We start from the raw sequence: 25226 nt of genomic DNA, 5'->3' as shown, positions 1-25226 counted from the left end.
GTTTGTGGATGTGGAGCAACTGGAGTGGTATACACGGCTATTGGAAATGTAAAATGTTAAGCCACTTTGGAAAACGGTTTGGCAGTTTCTTGAAAACGTAAACACCATATGATCCAGTCATTCCACTACTAGATATTTACCCAAGAGAAATGAAAACAACCCACATAAAGACCTGTGTGCAAATGTTCATAGCAGAATATTCATAATATTAGAAAAGAAGAGGCCAGGTGGAAAAGAAGAGGCTCACGCCTGTAATCCCAATAGTTTGGGAGGGCAAGGCAGGAAAATCACTTGAGCCCAGGCAACATAGGGAGACCCTGTCTTTACAGAAAAAATTGTAAAAATTAGCCAGTCATGGTGGCATGAGCCTGTAGTTTCAGCTCTTCTGGAGGCTGAGGTGGGAGCATTGCTTGAGCCTGGGAGCTTGAGCTGTGGTCATGCCATGCACTCCAGCCTGGATGACAGAGGAGTGACCCTGTCTCAAAAACAGCAACGACAAAAACCAAAACCAAAAAACAACAAAACAAAAACCCAAAAATGGAAACAACCCAAGTGTCCATCAACAAGAGAGTAAATAAACACAGTGAGAACTATCCATGCAGTGGAATATTTCTCAGCAATAAAAATGAACAGGTTAGTTATATGCACAACAACATAGATGACTGTCAAATCATCATGCTGCAAGAATGAAGCCAGACAAGAAAAGGCCCCCCTCCCTACCAAAAATCCTGTATGATGCTATTTATTTGCCATTCTAGAAATGCAAATTAATCTACAGTTCCCAAAAGCAGGGCAGTTGTTGCCTGGGGTGAGACAGAGAAGGAGAGATGGACTTTAAAGGGCACTTGGAAACTTCTGAGGGTGACAAAATGTTTTGCATTTTTTTTTTTTTTAATTGAGACAAGGGGCCAGGCTTGGTGGCTCATGCCTGTATCCCAGCACTTTGGGAGGCTGAGGGGGGCGAATCACGAGGTCAGGATTTCAAGACCAGCCTGGCCAACATGGTGAAACCCCATCCTTATTAAAAATACAAAAATTAGCCAGGCGCGATGGTGCGTGCCTGTAGTCCCAGCTACTTGGGAGGCTGAGGCAAAAGAATCGCTTGAACCCAGAAGGCGGAGGTTCAGGTGAGCCGAGATCATACCAGTGTACTCCAGCCTGGGTGACAGAGCAAGACTCAGTCTCAAAATAAAAATAAATAAAATAAAATAAAAATAAATAAATAAATAATAAAATGAGACAAGTTATCGCTATGTTGCCCAGGCTGCTGATATTGAACTCCTGGCCTCAAGCAATCCTTCTGCCTCGGCTTCCCAAAGTGCTGGAATACAGGCATGAGCTACTGCACTCACCCTGTTCTGTATCTTAATGGTGGTAGTGGTTCACAGGTGTATACATCTGTCACACTCATCAAATCGGACACTTTAAAGAATGCAGTTATTGTACAGGCTGGGCATGGCGGCTCACGCCTATAATCCCAGCACTTTGGGAGGCCAAGGCAGGTGGATCACCTGAGGTCAGGAGTTCAAGATTAGCCTGGCCAACATGGTGAAATCCGTCTCTACTAAAAATACAAAAATTAGCCGGGCGTGGTAGTGGGCACCTGTAATCCCAGCTACTCGGGAGGCTGAGGCAGGAGAATCGCTTGCATCAGGGAGGCAGAGCTTGCACTGAGCTGAGGTCGTGCCACTGCACTACAGCCTCGGTGACAGAGCAACGCTCCATCTCAAAAAATAATGTAGTTATTGTACATAAATTATAACATAAATTTATGCACATAAACTCAATAAAGTTTATTAAGAACAAAAAGTAAATAGTAAATGAGATTCAACATACACATATGAATCCAGACACTTGGAAGTGGAAGTAATGTTGATATTGAATACAGGTAATTTTGAACAAATTTTTCAATGTAATAACATTCTCACATCTTTTATTAATTAACTAAAAAAGAAATGGAGCTACTTGAAGTATTTTTTTTTTTTTTTGAGACAGTGTTTTACTCTGTTGCCCAGGTTGGAATACAGTGGCACAATCTTGGCTCACTGCAACCTCCGCCTCTCGGGTTCAAGAAATTCTCCTGCATCAGCCTCCCACGTAGCTGGGACTATAGGTGCCCACCACCACACTCGGCTAATTTTTGTATTTTTAGTAGAGACAGGAATTCACCATGTTGGGCAGGCTGGTCTCGAACTCCTGACCTCAGGTGATCCTCCTGCCTTGGCCTCCCAAAGTATTGGGATTACAGGCGTGAGCCACGGTGCCCGGCCTACTTGAAATATTTTACATATTAATTCACTTACAAGGTAGTTACCATCAGTTTGGTATTAATAGAATAAAGAGGTTATTTATCAATAAAAATTACTAGTGACACTGAGCATTTTTCACATTTAGCAGCCAGTTGATTTTTTTTTTTTTTTTTTTGAATTGCCTGTTGTGACTTTGCTTGATTTTTCGTGGTTGATTATTTAACATTTCATTTGTTTTTTGTTTTTTTTTTTTTTTTGTTTTTTTGGGGCGGGGTCATCTTATGCCCAGGCTGGAGTGCAGTGCTTAATCTGAAAACCACTGCCAAGCTCTACCTCCTTGAGTTCATGAAATTCTCCTGCCTCAGCCTCCCAGTAGCTGGGGCTACAGGCATGCATCCACCACCTTGACTAGTTTTTGTATTTTTTTAGTAGGGGCAGGGGTTTCACCGTGTTAGCCAGGATGGTCTCGATCTCTGACCTCGTGATCCAAGCCGTCTGAAGCCTCCCAAAGATGCTGGGATTACAGGCTTGGTACGTGCTTGGCCTTGCTGTGTTTGTTTACAGACTCATCCTGCCTCTCATCCCAGCCTGGGAGCTCCACAGAGACAAGAACCGTATTTCATTTATTTCTCTATCCCCAGTCTAGTACAGTGTCTGGTATTTAGTTCATGAAATGTTTTGTTAAAATTGAACGAAATGAGGCCAAGTGCAGTGGCTCATGTCTGTAATCCCACCATTTTGGGAGGCCAAGGCCGGTGGATCATTTGATGTCAGGAATTTGAGACCAGCCTGTCCAACATGGTGAAACCCTATCTCTACTAAAAATACAAAAATTAACCGGGCCTGGTGGCAAGTGCCTGTAATCCCAGCTACTCGGGAGGCTGAGACAGGAGAATCACTTGAACTCAGGAGGCGGATGTTGTAGTGAGCTGAGACTGAGCCACCGCACTCCAGCCTGGGCAACAAAGCGAGACTCTGTCTCAAAAAAAAAATAGTAAAAAAATATAAAATAAAACGAGACAAGTTATTGCTATGTTACCCAGGCTGCTGATACTGAACTCCTGGCCTGAAGTGACCCTTCTGCCTCGGCCTCCCAAAGTGCTGGGACTACAGGCGTGTCACCATGTTGGATAGGTTGGCCTCGAACTCCTGACCTCAAGTGATCCACCTTGGCCTTTTAAAGTATTGGGATTACAGGCATGAGCCACCATGCCTGGCCCCTTTTTGCAATTAATCAAAAAAAGGCCTAGGTAAAAAAAAAAATTATATATATGAATGGAATGATATTCTCATAACCCCTTGGAAACATTACTTCTGTTTAACAGATGAGGAATGTAAGACACAGAGGCTGAGTAATTTGCAGCCACACACTGCCAAATGGTAGCATTGGGACTGTAATCTGGGCCTTCTGATTCTTTTTATTTATTTGTATTAATTTAATTTTTTTTTTAATAGATGGGGTCTCGCTATGTTGCCCAGGGTGGTGTGGAACTCTAAGGCTCAGGTGATCCTCCTGTCTGGGCCTCCCAAAGTGTTGGGATTACAGGCGTGAGCCACCATGCCCTGCCGCAGGCTTTCCGATTCTAAACCATAGATTCAATGAAATTGTCCTCCATTCCCTCCAGAGATGTTTGCCTGGACCCTGTTTTCCTCAGGATATCAATGAATAGTTCATGAGTTTTGTGAGTGAAGGTCAACTTCCATCAGGCGCATGCGTCCCTTCCTTTTCCCATGGAGGAAGACGCCTCGTTTCCTTCCGCTTTGCTTGTTTTTTGGCCCCCGCGACTCACCATCGCCAGTGCGGAGGCGTTCGCTAGTTGAAATGATGGCGACTGGAACGCCAGATTCTCAAGCGCGATTCGGTCAGTCCGTGAAGGGGCTTCTCACGGAGAAGGTGACCACCTGTGGTACTGACGTCATCGCGCTCACCAAGCAGGTGCTGAAGGGCTCCCGGAGCTCCGAGGTGAGCTGGGAGTGGACTGTCCCGGCCTGATAGTCCGGGGAGTCGCACCCTTTCGTTGCTGTGGGAAGGCGGTCGCGTTGCAGCCTGGGAATTGTATGCTGTGAAGTACTCGCTATGAGTAGGTCGTCTTCGCGAAGGCGCGTGTTGCATTCTGGGGTGTGTAGTCTCTTTGGTTAGGGATAGTGCGTGAGGGTGGGAGGAAGAAACGATGCCCTGGGAACCTGTCCTTTATTATTTATTTGTTTGTTTGTTTGTTTGTTTATTTATTTATTTATTTATTTATTTATTTATTTTTTTTTTTTTGAGACGGAGTCTTGCTCTGTAGCCCGGGCTGGAGTGCAGTGGCCGGATCTCTGCTCACTGCAAGCTCCGCCTCCCGGGTTTACGCCATTCTCCTGCCTCAGCCTCCGGAGTAGCTGGGACTACAGGCGCCCGCCACCTCGCCCGGCTAGTTTTTTGTATTTTTAGTAGAGACGGGGTTTCACCGTGTTAGCCAGGATGGTCTCGATCTCCTGACCTCGTGATCCGCCCGTCTCGGCCTCCCAAAGTGCTGGGATTACAGGCTTGAGCCACCGCGCCCGGCTATTTATTTATTTATTTATTTATTTATGTTGTTGTTGTTGTTGTTGTTACGAAGTCTCGCATTCTGGGGTGTGTAGTCTCTTCGGTTAGGGATAGTGCGTGAGGGTGGGAGGAAGAAATGATGCCCTGGGAACCTGTGCTTTATTTATTTATTATTTATTTATTTATGTTGTTGTTGTTGTTGTTACGAAGTCTCGCTCTGTCTCCCAGGCTGGAGTGCAGTGGCGCGATCTTGGTTCACGCCATTCTGCCTCAGCCTCCCGAGTAGCTGGGACTACAGGCGCCCGCCACCGCGCCCGGCCGGGAACCTGTGCTTTAAAACAGAGCTGTTTGGGAGGCCGAGGCGGGCGGATCACCTGGGGTAGTGAGTTCGAGACTAGCCTGACAATCATGGAGAAACTCCCGTCTCTAGTTAAAAAAAAGAAAAATTAGCCAAGCGTGGTGGCGCAAGCCTGTAATCCCAGTTACTGGGGAGGTTGAGGCAGGAGAATTGCTTGAACCTGGGAGGCGGAGGTTCCGGTGAGCCGAGGTCGCCCCATTGCACTCCAGCCTGGGCAACAAGAGCGAAACTCCGTCTAAAACAAACAAACAAACAACAACAACAACAACAAAAGCCAGAGAGAGGCAGGGCGCCGTGGCTCACGCCTGTAATCCCAGCACTTTGAGAGGCCGAGGCGGGTGGATCACGAGGTCAGGAGATGGAGACCATCCTGGCTAACACGGTGAAACCCCATCTCTACTAAAAATCCAAAAAAAAAAAAAAAGCCAGGCGTGGTGGCGGGCGCCTATAATCGCAGCTACTCAGGAGGCTGAGGCAGGAGAATAGATTGAACCAGGGAGGCGGAAGTTGCAGTGAGCCAAGATTGTGCCACTGCACTCCAGCTTGGGTGACAGAGAACAAGACCCTGTCTCAAAAATACATACATGTATATGTATATATATTATATTTTCAACTAAAGGTGTTTATCGTTAACCACCTATAAATATTGAACATATTCATCATAAACATACATTTATTTAGCATTTTATATGTGCTGGACACTTGTCTTTTATGGAGTTTAATTCATGAAGTCTTTAGAATGACTAATTGAAGGCGGTACTTTTCCTTTTCTTTTTTTGAGACAGAGTCTAGCTCTGTTGCCAGGCTGGAGTGTAGTGGCGTGATTTTGGCTCACTGCAACCTCTGCCTCCTGGGTTCAAGCGATTCTTCTGCCTCAGCCTCCCGAGTAGCTGGGATTACAGGCACACACCACCACGCCCAGCTAATTTTTGTATTCTTAGTAGAGATGGGGTTTCACCATGTTGGCCAGGCTGGTCTAGAACTCTTGACCTCGTGATCCGCCTGCATCGGCCTTCCAAAGTGCTGGAATTACAGGCAGGAGCCACCACGCCCAGCAGCATTGCTTCTTAAACAGTCTCCACATAGCTATTTTGTTTGATTAACTGAGAATTTCATGTGTAAAACACTCATTCCACAGTATTCATTTAACAAATACTTATTGGGTGTCTGCTATGTGCCAGGAACTGCTCTAGGTACAAGGGATAAACTAAATCCCTCTACTTAGGAAGTTTACATTTTAGTGAAGAGACAGACAATAAACAAATGAAACCGAAAAAAATCAGGTGGTGGTAAATCCTGTGAAGCAAAATTAATCTGGGAATAGAGTGTGATGAAAGGGTTAATTTTTGTTTGTTTGTTTTGAGACAAAGGAGGAGTCTTGCTAGCTCTGTCACCCAGGCTAAAGTGCAATGGCAGGATCTCTGCTCACTGCAACCTCCACCTCCTGGGTACAAGTGATTCTCCTGCCTCAGCCTTCTGAGTAGCTGTGATTATAGGCCCCTGCCACCATGCCCTGCTAATTTTTGTGTTTTTAGTAGAGATGGGGTTTCACCATGTTGGCCAGGCTGGTCTCACACTCCTGACCTCAAGTGATCCTTCCCGCCCTGGCCCCCCAACGTGCTGAGATTACAGACATGAGCCACCACACCCCGCGGAAAGGGTTAGTCTTAAACAGATGATCAGGGAAGGGCTCTCTGGGGAGAGAGCCTGTGAGGAGAAACACACGGACATTTGCCCACAGCACAATGAGTGGTTATGACTCATAGGCTTGTCTCTTGGCATGCCTGTGTTTCTGCTCCTCCATTTGAGTTGTGTGCTTAGTGAGGGTCCACTGTGTTTTTTTCTAAATATAATGTGTGTATGGGCTTGGCACAGTGACTCATGCCTGTAATCCTAACACTTTGGGAGGCCGAGGCAGGATTGCTTAAGCCCAGGAGTTCGAGACCAGCCTGGGCCACATGGTGATATCCGGTCTCTGTAAAAAAAAAAAAAAAAAAAAAAGAATGAAAAAAGTTTTTAAAATGTGTGTATGGCACTTACGCTTACAGTTGCATCTATGTAATTTAGTGAAATAATACGAAGAATGATGAAATATGAGTACCAAAAAACAGGGTTGCTATTGCTATGAAAACTAAGTTGAAAATCAGAAACACTTGTTGAAGATGAGTAGCTAAGACAAATTGTTATTGAGTTAATTATGAACAAGTTAATGGTAAAAGCCTGGGAGAAAAATTTGTAGCAATCTAAAAAGATTCTGTAGTGAAGATTGTTCAGGTGTATTCAAGATGTTCTTCCATTTTAAAGAAAGCAAAACTAGAAATCTCAGATATGGCATGTTATGTGTCTGGTCGGTTTATGTAGGAAAGTGATGCAGAATGCCAATGAATATATCAAGGAAAGGCCTTGGCTTTACTTTACAACAGCCCCTGCCTTCAAGGCAACCACAATTCCCATCCAGTCTGTTTTCTAAATGTCTCACAAATCCTTTGTTTCTTTTTTTCTCAGCTACTTCTGTGTTTCAGGCCATCCTCATTGCTTGCTTAGAGTACTGCTATGTCATCCTAACCAATCTCTGTGCCTCATTCCCCACTCTAGTCCACCTGCTTACCACATTTCTAAAACAGAAAAATGGATCATGCCATTTTTCTCTAGAATTACACACACAAGATTAATTCTAAACCCTAACTTTTAAGTCTCAGATTAGAAGTCACTTTTAAGAACCTTTCCTGAATACCTACCCCTGTAATCGGTTACACCTCCTGCCCCACTACATGCTCCCAGAGCAGCCAATGCTTCCCCATCAGCACTTACTGTAAGGTGATTTAAGTGCCTGTGTTCCCTTTGTATCCCCTCCAGATTGTGAGCCCCGTTATCACTCTTAACCGGAGTAAGGGCATATGTTAAACACTCAACAAATGTTTGTTAAATGAATAAGTGAATGACGTAGATTCTGTTAGAACCCTTTTTTTTTCCTGCCATCGGTTTGTAAGTCACCATCTCCCATCTATAGGAGTTTGAAGTTTTCCCTTAAAAGTAGCCACAGGAGGAATGCAAAGTGGTACAGCCCTAAAGGAGAGGAATTTGGCAATATGTAGCAAAATTAAAACCCCATAATCACATGAGTCTATCCCAAATATATGCTGGCAAAAAGATGCAAATATATGAGATATTTGTAACAGTAAAAGCTATAAGATGCAAGATATGAGAATTTTTAGTACCACTACTTACTGTGGCAAAAGACTGGGAACAGCCCCCAAATCCCTCAGCAGATAACTGATTGAATAACTTTATGGTCACCTATAGAGTGTGGTACTCTGCAGTTGTAAAAGAGCAATGGATTCAATAGGAGATAGCAATTGAATATGAGAGTCAATATGTGTTGCTGCAGATAGCCCTCAGGGATCTATTGCAAAGTGAAAATATCGAGGTGTAGGCTGGGTGCGGTGGCTCATGCTTGTAATCCTAGCACTTTGGGAGGCCGAAGCAGGCAAATCACTTGAGCCCAGGTGTTTGAAACCAGCTTGGGTAACATGGCAAAACCCCATCTCTACAAAAAAATACCAAAAACTATCTGGGCATGGTGGCGTGCACTTGTAGTCCCAACTACTCTGGAGGCTAAGGTGGAAGGATCACCTGAGCCCGGGAGGTTGAGGCTTCAGTGAACAGTGATGGTGCCACTGCACTCCAGCCTGGGTGACAGAGTGAGACCATATCTCAAAAAAAAAAAAAAAAATATATATATATATATACACACACACACACACACTCTCTCTCACACACACATAGAGAGTGTGCAAGGTGTAAACAAGTACACATAGTATGTTACATTTTAAGTAGGAAGGTGGTATGGAGGAAAAGAAATACATGTGTCCATTGTTTAAAAAGGAACAATGGAAATAAAACCACAAAGCTAATAAAAATAGTTATGCATGAGGCTGGGTGTAGGGGCTCATACCTGTAATCCCAGGCAGGTGGATCACCTGAGGATGGGAGTTTGAGACCAGCCTGGCCAACACAGTGAAACCTTGTCTCTACTGAAAATATAAAAATTAGCTAAGCGTGGTGGCATATACCTATAATCCCAGCTACTCAGGAGGCTGCTGCAGGAGAATCTCTTGAATACGGGATGCAGAGGTTACAGTAAGCCAAGATCACATCACCACACTCCAGCCTGGGTGACAGAGTGAGACCCTGTCTCAAAAAAATGAAAATTTAAAAAAAAAAAAAAAATAACTATGCATTTGGGGGAGAGAACAGGGAAAGAAAGGGACCAAGACGGAAAGTCCTATTTTATTGTTTTGACTTTAGACGTCCAGAAACGGTTACTAACTTTAAAACTTATAAATAAAGTTGCCCTGGGTAGGGGAAGAAATCTGGCAATCCTAGTTACTTTGAAATCATGCCACCCTTTCCACCAGAGTCTCCCTGACCCGGGAGAACAGGGAAGGGCTGGTAGGATACATATAGCAGTAACTCCTTTTACTTGGCCGGATTTAGGAGCAGGGTGCAGTATTAGGCCAAGAATCTCTGTTGGTCTCTACTTGCCTCTCTCAATGGTAATGCAGTCAGCTCGTCCTTGACTGTAGGCCACCCAGTAGAATCCAAGCTCTGCTTTTCTCTTTTGGTCTCAGGACCCATTAAACTCAGTGACCTCATTAAATTCTGCCTGCACATTTCTCCTTTCTTTTCTTTTTCTTTTCTTTTTGTTTTTTTTTTGAGACAGAGTCTCACTCTGTTGCCAGGCTGGAGTACAATGGTGCAATCTCAGCTCACTGAAACCTCTGCCTCCCAAGTTCAGGAGATTCTCCTGCCTCAGCCTCCTGAGAAGCTGGGATTACAGGCACGTGCCACCATGCCTGGCTAAGTTTTGTAATTTTAGTAGAGAGGTTTTGCCATATTGGCCAGGCTAGTCTTGAACTCCTGATCTCAGGTGATCGCCTGCCTTGGCCTCCAAATGTGCTGGGATTACAGGCGTGAGCCACTGCACCTGGCCATCTCCTTTCTTTTCTTTTTCCCAGCCCTGTCTGGTCATCTTTTATGGAGTGGTTCCCTATTTTAATCCCTGAGCTTCTCCTCATGGCTTCCCCACACCTCCCACTGTTTCTCTTATTCCATTTTTTTTCTTTCTTTCTTTTTTTTTTTTTTGAGACAGGGTCTTGCTTTGTTGCCCAGGCTGGCGTACAGTGGTGCGATCTTGGCTCACTGCAACCTTCGCCTCCTGGGTTCAAGCAATTCTCCCACCTCAGCCTCCCGAGTAGCTGGGATTACAAGCGCATGCCACCATGCCCAGCTAACTTGTATTTTTTGGTAGAGGTGGGGTTTCACCATGTTGCCCAGGCTGGTCTTAAACTCCTGACCTCAAGTGATCTGCCCACCTCGGCCTCCCGAAGTGCTGGGATTACGGGCATGAGCCACTGCACCTGGCTTTCTCTTATTTCATTTCTAAATAGCTATATTCCTCTGTTCTTTTCAGCCCATTCTAACTCTTGTGCCTTTACTACTCTCAAACCACCCCAAATCTCAAATCTGCCTTTAAAGAATCAAGAGTCATGTTCTGTCACTGAACTTGTGGTGCCAAAGTTTTTTTGCAGACTTCTCTTAGCATTTAATGAATACACTGTGCCAACAGCTCAGCAGTTAGGAAGCACTTGATTTCTCAGGCGGTGGCCTTTGAAACAGATGTCGGGTCCATGCCAGAACTGCCATAGTGCCAATGAAATGAATTTTCAACATGAACAAATAGAAAATGATCCTCCATTACATTTTGAGTGTTTGTGGTTGTATAGGGTGGAGGAGCGGGAGCGGAGAGAGGGTAGTGGTGGAACAGCTGCAGACAGAAGATTACAGGAAGTTTGGGGATTTTGATTATTACCATTTTATTTTTGTGTTCCAGCTGCTAGGTCAGGCAGCTCGAAACATGGTACTACAGGAAGATGCCATCTTGCACTCAGAAGATGTAAGAAACAACTTTTTTTTTTATTATTTGGGTTTATGTATATAGTTTGTGTGGCCACAGGAAAGTGGAATGTTCTATTTATCTCTCTCTTTTTTATGCAGAGTTTAAGGAAGATGGCAATAATAACAACACATCTTCAATACCAGTGAGTATGCCCCCTCCAGCAACTATTTGCTGCAGAATCGTTATCCCTAGTCTGCTTTCATGGCCTTTGTGCTTCAGTGCTTTCCTATGGAGGCCAGAGTGGGAGTAAAGGTGGGGGTGGCCAAGGATGACTTTTCTCAATGGCAGAGATGCCTGAGACTCAGAAGAAGTAGGGGTAAGGGATGCGAATCAGGAGCAGAGTCCACCTTTTATGAACCTCCCCATGTTAAATTGAGGCCTCTTCAGAGAGAGACTGTAAACCCTGTAAAGGCAGGGCCTATGCCAGGACCATGCTAGCACTGTACTTGGCACCTATGAGGCAGTTCATCCGTATTTGATGACTGACTGTGCCCAAGGTTTCTCCTGGGAAGTTGGGTCCTCTACTAGGGAATCAAGTTTAACACACCTATATCCTACATGGTACGTAGGTAACTATGGCGCCTGCTACATATAAATCATGTAGGGAATTTTGAAATATAAGATGCCCCCCCTTTCTCCATTATAATTTGCTCTTCATCTTATTTAATGTTGTTATATATTTTATGTACTTGATACTATACTTATGTACCTGTTAGAAATATATGGTTAGGGGCTGGGTGCGGTGGCTCACATTTGTAATCCCAGCACTTTGGGAGGCCGAGGAGGGCAGATCACCTGAGATCAGGAGTTCAAGACCAGCCTGGCCAACATGGTGAAACCCCTCGCTACTAAAGATACAAACAAGTAGCTGAATGTGTTGGTGAGCGCCTGTAATCCCAGCTACTCAGGAGGCTGAGGCATGAGAATTGCTTGAACCTGGGAGGTGGAGGTTGCAGTGAGCGGAGATCGCACCTCTGCACTCTACCCAGGGCGATAAAAGTGAAACTCTGTCTCCAGAAAAAAAAAAGAGGCTGGGCACAGTGGCTCATGCCTGTAATTCCAGCACTTTGGGAGGCTGAGGCAGGCGGATCACCTGAGGTCAGGAGTTCGAGACTAGCCTAGCTAACATGGTGGTGAAACCCCATCTCTAATAAAAATACAAAAATTAGCTGGGCATGGTGGCACACACCTGTAATCCCAGCTACTCGGGAGGTGGAGGCAGGAGAACTGCTTGAGCCTGGGAGATGGAGGTGGCAGTGAGCTGAGATCAGGCACCACTGCACTCCATCCTGGTGACAGAGTGAGACTGTCTCAAAAAATATATATGGTTAGAAATTTCACTCTTTGATATTTAAATAGCTAACATTTGTCATAGTCATTCTTTGGGTATCTACGTATTAGGTATGTGACCATTTGATTCCGTATACACAGACTAATTTTAAGCCATGCATGTAGTTTGTTGGACCACATTTCTCACTCTGGGACAGTGTTACTATCTGTTTAGGTTTAGAATCCATCTTTTCAGCAGCCCTGCACTCAGATAGGAATCCCTGTTCAATAGCACAATCTTAGGATAGGATGGACAGAAATACAGAATGTGACATAAGCTGAAATTTCTTCTGCCTATATGCATATATCTGGTCATAAATGAAATTTCTACTAGTTCACTTATGTGTATTTTCCTCTTTCCTTTTCTGATTTAGGCAAGAAGCTATTCAGAAGAAGTAAGTAACCCCAAAGGTAGAGGAGTAGGGAACCAACTGAAGCAGGCTGGGGAAATTATACTGCTGGGTCCAGGATCAATACAAAACACTGGTTGACATATGCCCTCAAATTGAAATATGCTATGGGATACTCACTTGGGATTTAAAGAATACAGCATATTTCAAAGGTGTGCAGTAACTCAACTCACTGCTATTAATAGTAAAGCTTTCTAAAAGTTACAGGGTATAGAGACCAACCTTAAGAAGTAGAAAATCTTTTACGTTGCTAATATTCATTAAACAGAGTAAATGTGGAAAAACCATTAAACAGCCTTGTTTTCTAAAATGGATTAAATTTGTCCCTTGCAATATTGTTTACATTACTAATTGGCTTTGCAAACCTTTCATCAGAGTTTAAACACTTCTGGGACCCAACTGGACTAATACCAATTTTGATTTACATGCAACAGTATTTATGCGTTAAACTACAGATAGCTTATACAGGACAGGTGTAGTGGCTGGCTCATGCCTGTAATTCCAGGACTTTGGAAGGCTGAGGCTGGAGGATTGCTTGAGCCCAGAGTTTGAGATTGCCCTGTGCAGCATTGTGAGACTCTGTCTGTGATGAAAAAAAAATTTGTAAATAGTTGTACAAAGATGTCTTTATTATTGCTCATTTCAGATAAACCCTATCTCTATTCTTATTCTAGTGTGGAACAGTCATCAGATCTACAGGACCAGTTGAATCATCTGTTGAAATAGAATGACATGTAAGAGTGCTGTAGCACTCCTTTGCCTAATGCTGAGGAGTAAATACCTTATACAACCCTCCTCTGGGTTTGGTTTTCTGTTTTCTTCTCCAAAAGTTAAGTTAGAAAAGTTCTGTGTTGATGTACAGTTTCTCCTAAGAAGAAGCGAGGTGGTTGAATTTTGAAGGCACTTCTTGAATCGGACTAACCCATGCTCTTATTGAATTCTTTCAGCTGCTGTGTTTAGTTTGATATTAAAGCAAAATTAAAAGAGCTTTTAGTTTTTCCCATAGAACTTTTAATATGTCAAAAGCTATATTGTCTGAATTGCAGTACTTAAGCAAATACTGAGTGGTGTTTTAAATTCAGAAATAGAGCTTCTATTATGAACACATAAAAATGATTTTTTCTCTTAATCATTATTAAGGAAATATTTTAATTTCATGGTCATATAATGGTGAGAAGTAATACCTGATTGTTTCCTTTTCTGTTCTAGTAACTCAGAGGAGGTATGTGTTTTATTTGTGATAGCAAATTCCTAAATGAACATTAGGCAAGTGGTATCATTATCAGGCCAGCTGCAGCCTCTTGCCTTGACCTGCATTCCTAGAATTTCTTTGTTGCTGTAATTCTTGATTAAGTGACCTTGACTTTGATTTTGTAATTTTGCTAATCATCAGCAAATTCACTTGCATGACGTTACTGCCAAATATGAAGGTAGTTGAATTATTATGAGTGATTGCGGCAGAGGGTTGTGCCATGGTGAAAACTTTGATGTTTGTCTGTGTTCATTGGATCCATCTTTTTAAATGACATTACCATGAGTCTGTGGTCAAACCTGAATATCTTTGTTTAAATTTAAAATGGGACTCTATATTGTTCTAGTTCAGGTCTTCATTTACTAAGCGATTGAGAGAAATCTGACATAAGAAAATATTGTTTTCACTGCTGGAACAAAGAGGAAGTAACAGTGAATCCAATATAGTTCATATTGTTATTGTCCAGTCATCAGGTTAACTAAGCATATCAGATTATGTTTATTTCTCATACATATGGATATTAACTTAAGGTAAAAAAGCTAGATGTGAAGGATCTGAAAAGGCATTAATTTATGTACTAATTCTGTAAATATGTATTAATTGCAGTATTATTAAATACAGATGAATTCAGTTTACCTTTGAAAAGGAAGACCACTAATTTAGAAAACAAAGCTAAGTGCAGTCATTACAAGAAGCAAAGAAATACTTAAGTTGGAAAAAAATTAAAATGAAGGGATGATCTAAGTTTTCTTCATGCTGGAACAAATATTAAAGAAGCAACAATTGCTTACATTGTATGTGATAAAATATATGTTTCACAATCAAAATTTTAATAGTAAATATAAGATAAAATTTATATTAAATAATGAAAATGTATTTGTACTGAATTTAGTCACTAGAGAACACTGTAACAAAATATATGAAAGAAAAGTAGCCAGAAATATGAGAACAGGTGGAAATGTGTACTTTATTTGATTTTTTTTTTATAGAAATAAACAACATACATAGAATTAAATGGTGATCAAAAACATGGAAAAAAATACTTCGCTAAGTAACGTCTAAGTTGTAGAGGATGTGCTGGAAGATAATATTTTTAAAATAATAAATGTTCAAATGCCATGCAAGAAAATTTATGTGATAATACCAAAGCAATACTATAAGAAAATTATCATGCTTTAAATCTCTGTATTAGGGATAGGGTGGAAATATTTTTGTTTTTTTAAAGGGGTATATAGTTAGAATTTAGAAAGAAATCAAAATGGAAATAATAAAACTAAACAAATTAGAAACAATAAATTAGAAAGAATAAAAAGTATTAAGTAGTTCTTATAGATTAAATTGGTAAAGTGTCAGCTCAGCCAGAAAAGTACAAATTAGTAAATTCGTAATTGAATAGGCAATATAGAAAATCAATTAGATTTGAACAAAGTTATCAATTTGCTGCTAAAAATTTGATTAATATATGCCCAGCTCCTTATAAAGATAAAAAATTACAAAACTGAAACCTAATGGAGAATATTCCGGATTGGTTATGAGAACCCACAAACTAAGAATAACCAATTAAAATGGCATTTGCTTGTGAAGGCTTTCGTGAGACTTTTCCGAACTGTCAAAGAACATACGCTCCTGGCTGGGCGCAGTGGCTCATGCCTGTAATCCTGCCACTTTGGGAGGACAAGGCAGGCGGATCACAGGGTCAGGAGTTGGAGACCAGCCTGGCCAACATGGTGAAACCCCATCTCTACTTAAAAAATACAAAAATTAGCCAGGCATGGTGGCACGCGCCTGTAATCCCAGCTACTCGGGAGGCTGAGACAGGAAAATTGCTTGAACCCAGGAGGTGGAGGTTGCAGTGAGCCAAGATCGAGCCACTGCACTCCAGCCTGGGAGGCAGAGCAAGACTGCATCTCAAAAAAAAAAAAAGAACCTATACTCCCCAAAATATAGAAAATGATCTTAAGACACTAATTCATTTAATGAAGTAAACAGGATTTTCATTTTAAAAATAAAATGACATAAGAAAGATGATGCAAGAGGATGTAAGATAATATAGGTGATTTTTTTATGAGTATAGATGCAAAAATCCGAATAAAATCTTAAAAAACTGAATAGAGAAATATTTTGAATAATTGCTCATGTAACTCCAGAACTTCAAAGTTGATGTAATAGTTACAAAACACATTAGGTTAATAAGTAATAAAATCTTTTATCACTATAATATATACCAAAAAGGCATTTAAAATACACTTTCTATTTCAAAAAAAACTAAACAAAAAGAATTTTTTAAAAGGGTATGTTTTAAAACCCAACATAATATTTGATGAAGAAGAGTCATATAACCCCAGAATATTAGAACTGTATGGGGCCTTAAAAGTTCTTAAATTCTGGTCCCATGTTTTACAGATGAAACAAACACAGCCAGGAAGATGAAATGACTTACCCAAGGTCACTGAGCTTGATGGCAGGTCTTTTGACTACTAGTCTAGCTCTCTGTTACCTGCTGGTTTCCTTATGCATAGAAACGGGTGCCACCTGTCATTACTAGTCTTCAACATAATACTAAAGAGCTCTTAGAAAGGGAAAAGATCTATGGCCGGGTGTGGTGGCTCATGCCTGTAATCCCAGCACTTTGGGAGGCTGAGGTGGGCAGATCACGAGGTCAGGAGATCAAGACTATCCTGGCTAACACGGTGAAGCCCCATCTCTACTAAAAATACAAAAAAAAAAAAAAATTAGCTGGGCATAGTGGCGGGCACCTGTAGGCCTAGCTACTCGGGAGGCTGAGGCAGGAGAATGGCGTGAACCTGGGAGGTGGAACTTGTAGTAAGCTGAGATCGTGCCACTGCACTCCAGCTTGGGTCACAGTGCGAGACTCCATCTCAAAAAAATAGTAATAATAAAAAAGGAACGGATCTTGGAAGTAGCTGAATCCAATCCATTTGCCCCTGCTTCTGCATCTCAGGTGAGCCATCATCCAGTCATTCATCTGGCTTCTGCTTACATTATTTGGGGAATCCTTTACTTAGGAGTGCTGATCCTTTTGGAAATCTCCACTTCTTGAAAGATAGTTCTCTGTAATTAACAAAAATCTGCCTTTCTGGATCATCCTGGAATTGTCACGCCAGTAGCTTCCAAGATAGAATGTGTGACGGTGTGCACAGGCCTCCATTGAAGGGTAAGGAAGAAAATTTCTATGTATGTTAATTTTTTATCTTAAAAAAATCAGCTTTTGTGAGGCTGGGTGCAGTGACTCATGCCTGTAATCCTAGCACTTTGGGAGGCCAAGGCGGGCGGATCACGAGGTCTGGAGATCCAGACCGTCCTGGGTAACACGGTGAAACCCCGTCTCTACTAAAAATGCAAAAAATTATGCGGGCGTTGTGGCGGGTGCCTGCAGTCCCAGCTACTCGGGAGGCTGAAGCAGGAGAATGGCGTGAACCCGGGAGGCGGAGCTTGCAGTGAACAGTGAGCCCAGATCACGCCATTGTACTCCAGCCTGGGCGACAGAGCGAGACTCCGTCTCAAAAAAAAAAAAGAAAAAGCTTTTGCCAATATTTAAAATACGACTTCATGTGAGAGTCCTAATTTGTTCTACCCAGTATACAGTTATATAGCATTCCTGTCATTTAGCAGGGGTAATAGTAAAACAACTAACTCACAAAACCTGTGGTGAGGCACTGACCAATCAGAATGATTGATGGTCACAGTCTGATCCAAGATTAGCCCCCACACCAGACACCATGAAGGAAAAGTGAGAATAACTCAATTTAACTTGACAGTGGTTTGTTTCATTGCAGTTTATCTGTGTGTGAGTAGGTAGATTTAAGGATTGTTGGCCAGGCGTGGTGGCTCACGCCTGTAATCCCAGCACTTTAGGAGGCAGAAGCAGGCGGATCACCTGAGGTCAGGAGTTCAAGACCAGCCTGACCAACATGGTGAAACCCCGTGTTTACTAAAAATACCAAAACATTAGCCAGGCATGGTGGTGCATGCCTGTAATCCCAGCTACTTGGGAGGCTGAGGCAGGAGAATCGCTTGAACTGGGGAGGCAGAGGTTGCAGTGAGCCGAGATTGCGCCATTGCCCTGCAGCCTGGGCAACAAGAGTGAAACTCCGTCTCAAAAAAAAGAAAAAAAAAAGGGATTGTCAAATGATTCTTGCAAGTAATCCATAAATTAAAGATAACAAAACAAGCACAAGAGAAAAATGATAGAGCCGTTTCCTTGACCTCTCACTAATCTGCCGTTTTAAGATAAAGATATCGTTTTAACTATGAGAAGGTAACTGTTTTTCTAAAGAAACTCATTTTATGAAGAGAATATTTTGCAAACTAATATTTAGGAGCGTTTTCACCATTCTATGATTGCCCAAAAACTGATACTTATAAAAACACTAAGTTTTATACACATACTAGTTGGAAATATTCCAACCTGTAGAAATATTCCAACAAGGATTATTTCCGTGGGGTGAATTTGTTAAAAATATAAAAGATACTACCTTTCTATTAATTTGTAACAGCTAATTGACATCAGGGAAGATGAAAATTTACTAGCTGGATATCAACCAGATATTTGTATTATTGGCAGTTGAGACTGAAAAGTGAATAAAGGAGTCCACTTATTCCATTTAAATATCCTTTCACTTGGATCTCCCTGTTTCCTTACTGTCCTAATGAATAGAAATGATCGTTACAAGCTGGGCATGGTGGCTTGCACCTGTAGTCCCAGCTACTGGGGAGGCTGAGGAGAGAGGATGGTTTGAAGCTAGAGTTGAAGGATCCAGAGGTAATTGTGCAGTGATGCTAAGCCTGGGCCACAGAGTGAGACCCTGTCTCAAAAAATTTTTTTTAATTTATAAAAAGAGAAATGCTTGTCACAACCACAAAAGGATATAAGATATACGCATATAATTGTGGAAGTAAAAATAATTTAAAAATACTTTCGGGTGCTCGCTTTGGCAGCACATATATTACAGTTGGAATGATAGAGAAGATTTGCATGGCCCCTGCGCAAGGATGACATGCAAATTCGTGAAGCGTTCCATATTGAAAAAAACAAAAAATACTTTCGGGCCTGGCACTGTGGCTCATGTCTGTAATTCAGACACTTTGGGAAGCCAAGGCAGGCGGATCGCTTGAACCCAGGAGTTAGAGACCAGCCTGGACAACATGGTGAAATCCCGTCTCTACAAAAAAATACAAAAATTAACCAGGTGTGGTGGTGCACGCCTGTAATCCAAGGTACTTGAGAGGCTGAGGCAGGAGGATCCCTTGAGCTGGGAGGTTGAGCCTGGGTGACAGACCGTCTCAAAAAATTTAAAAATTAAAAAAAAAAAAAAATTCTGCAAGATGAAGAAACAATACCTAGAAAATACATGTGAATTGACCAAAAATTACTATAGGTAAAAATAAATTTAGCAAAGCTGCTTTCCTAAATACAACCCAAAATAAACTGGGAACAGCTACATACTGTAATGGTTCCATCTATGTGACGTTCTAGAAAAGGCAGAACTATAGGGAGGGAAAACATCTGTGGTTGCCCAGGAGCTGGGGGTGGGAAGAGGGAATTTACTTCAAAGAGGCACGAAGAAACTTGCGGGCCAAAGCTGTTTGGGTCTCCGTTATGGTGATGTATATACGTTTGTCAGAGTTCACAGAACTGCACACTGAAGAAAGATGGATTTTTCGGAATGTGAATTATATCTCAATAAACCTGACTTTAAAAAACAGATCGAAAAAAGATGATTCCATTCCCAAAAAAGGGGGGAAGATCATTATATAGGTGAGTGTTCATTTAAATCAGAGTAAGAGATTTATCCGTGAAAATCACAGTGGAGCGAACAAGGAGGATGCTGATACCGACCTCCTGGTTGGAAAGCCTGTAGAGCAACGCGGATGACTGTGGGACTGTGGGACTGCGGGTCAGGCGGTGGGCGCCGGAGCGAGGGGCTGGAGCTGGGTGGGCGGGCGGAGCAAGCCTGCCAGCCTGGGCGGGGCCTCGGCGCTGGAGCTGGCTGCGGGAGCCGGCTGTATCGAGTCGCAGGCCGAGGAGACAGTGAGTGCGCGCCCTCGGCGCCCCGCCCCAGCCCCAAGGCAGGCCCCCAGCGCCTTCACTGGGCCCCCGCAAGGCGGGAACGCGAGCGCCTTCCCCGAGCTGTGTCTCGAGACCTTGGTCCTCCCCGCACCCCTCGGCCCGCTGCCTGCCCTTTACTGGCTCCCTCCCTCTTGCCCGTCCCTCAGCACCCTCTTCCTTTCAACTAACTTTCTCCCTCCCGACAGTGGCTGCCCCCCACGACGCTGAGATCCGGAAGGACGTGCAGGTGAGAGCTGTAGGGCCTGGAATGGCCCAAGTGAAGCCTAGGCTAATGGAAGTCTGGCCTGGCCCGCGCCCTGTCCTCCCGGACTCCTAGAGTCGGGGTAGGGCAGGGTCTAGGCTTGGACCTTTGCAGGGAACTGAGGTCCGCCAAGTGGAGGTGGAGGTGATGATGGAGCCCTCGCGCTGCAGTCACAGTTCTTTTTGTTCTTCCCTATTCCTCACTCCACTGTGGGACGCTGGGTCAGACCTACTACGGGCAGGTGCTGAAGAAATCGGCAGACCTCCAGACCAACGCCTGTGTCACCACAGCCAGGCCGGTCCCCAAGCACATCCGGGAAGCCCTGCAAAATGTACATGAAGAAGTAGCCCTAAGGTAGAGTGTCCCGTGCTGTCCCCAGGAAGACCCCAAACTGCAGTTTTCCCAAAAGATAATGATGCAGGTCACTAGGGAGTTAACCCGTAGCCACCAACCCATCAGCTTGCTTTGTCTATTGTAAAAATCCTAAATCTCAGCACCCATCATCTTACTGCTCTAAGAACCTCCGATGAATCTGGGTGCGCCGGTGAGCCTGTAGTCCCAAGTGCTTGGGAGGCTGAGGCAGAGGATCGCGTGAGTCCAGAAGTTACAGGCTGCAGTGTGTGATCCGGGATGTGAATAGCCACTGCACTCCAGCCTGGTCAACACAGTCAGATACATCTCTAAAATAAATGCATACTTTTAAAACATTGCCAAAAAAAGAAAAAAAGAAAAAAGAAAAAAAAGAAGCAGCAGCTCCAATGTGAACACTCCATAGTCCCTACCCAAGCTCAGAGAATAGTCACACTCACTGGATCTGCCATTCAAGATAAGCGCAGTTCGGCCCTCCCTAATCAACCTTGGCCCTTCTGAACCTTCCCTTCCTCACTCCATCAGCACTCCTGTCCAGCGGGCAGTCACCAATTTGGAAAGCCTTCCCTCTTCTTTCTCCTTCCAAACCCTGCCCATCCAGCACCACCCTGCTGTCCCACCTACTGCATGGAGCCTTCTCTAATCTTTGAGCGGCCTCTTCCCCAAACTGCCACAGCACTCTGTCACTCGGTCTGTCCGTAAATCATGGGAAGTGTTTTCTGTGTACAATGTTTTACCTCGCCTCTTAAATACACCTACGGGGCGGGAGGCTGTGGCTCACGTCTGTCATCCCAGCACTTTGGGAGGCCAAGGCAGGTAGATCACTTGAGATCAGAAGTCAAGACCGTTCTAGCCAACATAGTGAAACCCCGTCTCTACTAAAAATACAAAAATTAGCTAGGTGTGGTGGCGCACGCTTGTAGTCCCAGCTACTTGGGAGGCTGAGGGAGGAGAATCACTTGAACGCAGAAGGCGGAGGTCTCAGTGAGTGGAGGTTGTGCCAGTGCACTCCAGCCTGGGCAGCAGAGCAAAACTCAGTCTCCAAAAAAAAAAAAAAAAAAAAAGATCGAGGGCGGAGGCGGTGTCTTACGTCTGTAATCCCAGCACTTTGGGAGTCCAAGGCGGGCAGATCACGGGGTCAGGAGATCGAGGCCATCCTGGCTAACACGGCGAAACTCCGTCTCTACTAAAAATACAAAAAATTGGCTTGGCGCGGTGGCAACCGCCTGTAATCCCAGCACTTTGGGAGGCCGAGACGGGCAGATCACGAGGTCAGGAGATTGAGACCATCCTGGCTAACACAGTGAAACCCCGTCTCTACGAAAAATACAAAAAAATTATCCGGGCGTGGCAGCGTGCTCCTGTAGTCCCAGCTGCTGGGGAGGCTGAGGCAGGAGAATGGCGGAGCTTGCAGTGAGCTGAGATCGCACCACTGCACTCCAGCCTGGGTGACAGAGCAAGACTCCGTCTCAAAAAAAAAAAAAAAAAAAAATTAGCCGGGCATGGCGGCTACTCGGGAGGCGGAGCTTGCAGTGAGCTGAGATTGCGCCACTGCACTCCAGCCTGGCCGGCAGGGCGAGACTCCATCTCAAAAAAAAAGAAAAGAAAAAGTAAAAAGTAAAAAAAACCCCAAAAACCAAAAAACAAACCTATGGCACAGAAACCTTACATTTTTTTCCTCAATAACTAGCAGTCCTGGGCCTGAATTAGAAGCTCGGCTAATGACTAAATGTATTTATGCAACACATTATTTTATTTTACTTACTTATTTTTTGAGACGGAGTCTCACTTTCTCTTAAGCTGGAGTGCGGTGGCACAATCTCGGCTCACTGCAACCTCCACCTCCTGGATTCAAGCCATTCTCCTGCCTCAGCCTCCCGAGGAGCTGGGATTACGGGTACCTGCTATCATGCCCAGCTGATGTTTTTGTATTTTTAGTAGAGACAGGGCTTCACTATGTTGGCCAGGCTGGTCTCCAACTCCTTGCGTCAAGCGATCCGCCCACCTTGACCTCCCAAAGTGCTGGGATTACAGGCGTGAGCCACTGCGCCCGGCCTGAACACATTATTTTAGATGGCTTGGTAAAGCAAATACAGTCCCAGCCTTCATGGGTGTCCAGTTCAGTGGAGACTAAACATCAGAAGTATGAGTGAATGATGCAAGAAAGAAGGGAGGGAGGGAGGGAAGTGTGTATACGTTTAGTGGTTTCATGTCTTCCAGTCTCCAGGGAAAAAATATGTGTTTTCCATTTCCCAGGTATTATGGCTGTGGTCTGGTGATCCCCGAGCATCTAGAAAACTGCTGGATTTTGGATCTGGGTAGTGGAGGTGGCAGAGATTGCTACGTACTTAGCCAGCTGGTTGGTGAAAAGGGACATGTGACTGGAATAGACATGACCAAAGGCCAGGTGAGGCAATGATTTGGAAGACAAAGAGGAAAAGATTCTCAAAAGCATTCTTTGAGAAATAAAGTTTTTTTCTTCGTGGCTCTTCAAGGATAATTTAAGAAAGCCTCTAGTTAGCAATGCTCATTTGTGCCACTAGTGCTTCCTGTCTTGGAAACTGATAACTTAAAGAATTAGGGGCTCTTCTGGGCAAACATAAGAGTCGGTGGTTTGTTCTGATATGAATATTGTGATGACAGAGCGGACTTTGATCTTTCCCTTCTTGCTGTCATCTATCCTGAAAGATTTTGTTATTGAATGAGGCATTTATTCAAGCCAAACTGCACAGGCAGCAGGGAGTTTATGTCCCAGGTTGTAGTACATCCTACGTGTCCACAGGAATCTTGTATATTTATCCAAAATAATCTAGGGGAAGTGCATTGTGTTAGTGACAGGAAATTTTTAGGAAAAAGTCGTGTATTTTTTTCAAAATGTTATCAAAACTATATTTTTCTTACTTTAGGTGGAAGTGGCTGAAAAGTATCTTGACTATCACATGGAAAAATATGGCTTCCAGGCATCTAATGTGACTTTTATTCATGGCTACATTGAGAAATTGGGAGAGGCTGGAATCAAGAATGAGAGCTATGATATTGTTGTGTAGGTCTATATTCTTACTATTATGACTATAGCCCATTTTCTTTATTATTATTATTATTATTAATTATTTTTTGAGATGGACTCTAGCTCTGTCACCCAGGCTGGAGTGCAGTGGCCCAATCTCAGCTCACTGTAACCCCTGCCTCCCGGGTTCAACTGATTCTCGTGCCTCAGCCTCCCAAGTAGCTGGGATTACAGGCACACGCTACCACACCCAGCTAATTTTTTAAATCTTCTTTTAGTATAGACAGGGTTTCACCATGTTGGCCAGGCTGGTCTCAAACTCCTGACCTCAGGTGATCCACCTGCTTCAGCCTCCCAAAGTGCTGGGATTACAGGTGTGAGCCACTGTGCCAGCACTCATTTCCTTTTGAACACACAGATGTCACTATTACTGTTTGCTGAATTGACTCTCATTTAGGGCGTTAGACTAAACTTAGCATGGCTTCCTAATGGGAGAGAGCTGGTGTGAGCTGCTGGAGCTCACCAGCAGCAGAACACACTAGACCAGGAGAGAACTTACTTGAAACTTAACCAAAAACCAATGAACCCAAAAGACCAGCAGGACCACTAAGTTGGCTCCTACAATACATGCTGACCTGCATCTTTCATTATATTTCCATGGTAAATTATAGAGAATCCTATAATAGAATCATTTCCTTTTTTTTATTTCCTTTTTATTTATAGAATAAATAGAATCATTTCCTTTTTTCCCTCAAGTTGTTATTGCCAAATCATGCCCAAGTGACAGCTGCCTTTGAGGAACGTAGCCTGTTTACACGGGGCGTAAGAAATGCCTCGTGCCGGCCGGGCGTGGTGGCTCATGCCTGTAATCCCAGCACTTTGGGAGGCTGAGGCAGGTGGATCACGATGTCAGGAATTCAAGACCAGCTTGGCCAACATGGCGAAACCCCGTCTCTACTGAAAATACAAAAATTAGCTGGGGGTGGTGGCACATGCCTGTAATCCCAGCTATTTGGGAGGCTGAGGCAGGAGAATCACTTGAACCCAGGAGGCAGACGTTGCAATGAGCCAAGATTGCGTCATTGCACTCCAGCCTGGGCAACAGGAATGAAACGTCATCTCAGGAAAAAAAAAAAAAAAGGAAGGAAGGAAGGAAGGAAGGAAGGAAGGAAGGAAGAAAGAAAAGAAAGAACGAGAGAAAGAAAGAGAGAAAGAAAGAAAAGAAATGCCTTGTGTGGTAGGCATCTGGTCCGAGGGGTCATCTTGTTGCCTGATGAACATCAGGACAGAAACAAGTAAGAATCATGCCTGATATTTTTTTTCTGCACATTCAAACTTGCTAACAATTTATTGAGATTTTAAACACTCTGTCTCTGATCTTGGGGAAAAGCTTAGTTGAAGGCATTAGAAAGAGAAGAGGGAGGCAGTAAGAAT

The 25226-nt window shown here is 43.6% G+C and overlaps 2 protein-coding genes and 1 non-coding gene across 3 annotated transcripts in view; all 3 read left to right on the top strand.

The window, feature by feature from the left end:
* The first annotated feature begins 4014 nt into the window (after nucleotides 1-4014).
* Nucleotides 4015-15203, top strand: BORCS7 (BLOC-1 related complex subunit 7). Its single transcript, XM_009215266.3, has 5 exons — nucleotides 4015-4212; nucleotides 11028-11090; nucleotides 11192-11235; nucleotides 12797-12817; nucleotides 13507-15203. The coding sequence occupies exons 1-5, from the start codon at nucleotides 4072-4074 to the stop codon at nucleotides 13556-13558; spliced, it is 321 nt and encodes a 106-aa protein (XP_009213530.2). The 5' UTR covers nucleotides 4015-4071; the 3' UTR covers nucleotides 13559-15203.
* Nucleotides 15204-19027: 3824 nt separating this feature from the next.
* LOC116269658 lies at nucleotides 19028-19132 on the top strand. Its single transcript, XR_004177265.1, has one exon. It is a non-coding gene; the product is annotated as a U6 spliceosomal RNA (small nuclear RNA).
* An 844-nt stretch (nucleotides 19133-19976) lies between these two features.
* AS3MT (arsenite methyltransferase) overlaps nucleotides 19977-25226 on the top strand; it is a 28890-nt gene continuing 23640 nt past the window's right edge. The window contains exons 1-5 of the mRNA XM_021942972.2: nucleotides 19977-20010; nucleotides 20142-20401; nucleotides 20643-20770; nucleotides 23042-23192; nucleotides 23692-23828. Of these exons, the coding sequence (XP_021798664.2) occupies nucleotides 19977-20010; nucleotides 20142-20401; nucleotides 20643-20770; nucleotides 23042-23192; nucleotides 23692-23828 (710 nt within the window). The remainder of the gene's footprint in view (nucleotides 20011-20141; nucleotides 20402-20642; nucleotides 20771-23041; nucleotides 23193-23691; nucleotides 23829-25226) is intronic.

The sequence above is a fragment of the Papio anubis genome, chromosome 11 (genome assembly GCF_008728515.1).
Source record: "Papio anubis isolate 15944 chromosome 11, Panubis1.0, whole genome shotgun sequence".
Classification (NCBI taxonomy): Eukaryota; Metazoa; Chordata; class Mammalia; order Primates; family Cercopithecidae; genus Papio; species Papio anubis.
This window is presented reverse-complemented; position numbering and strand designations above follow the sequence as displayed.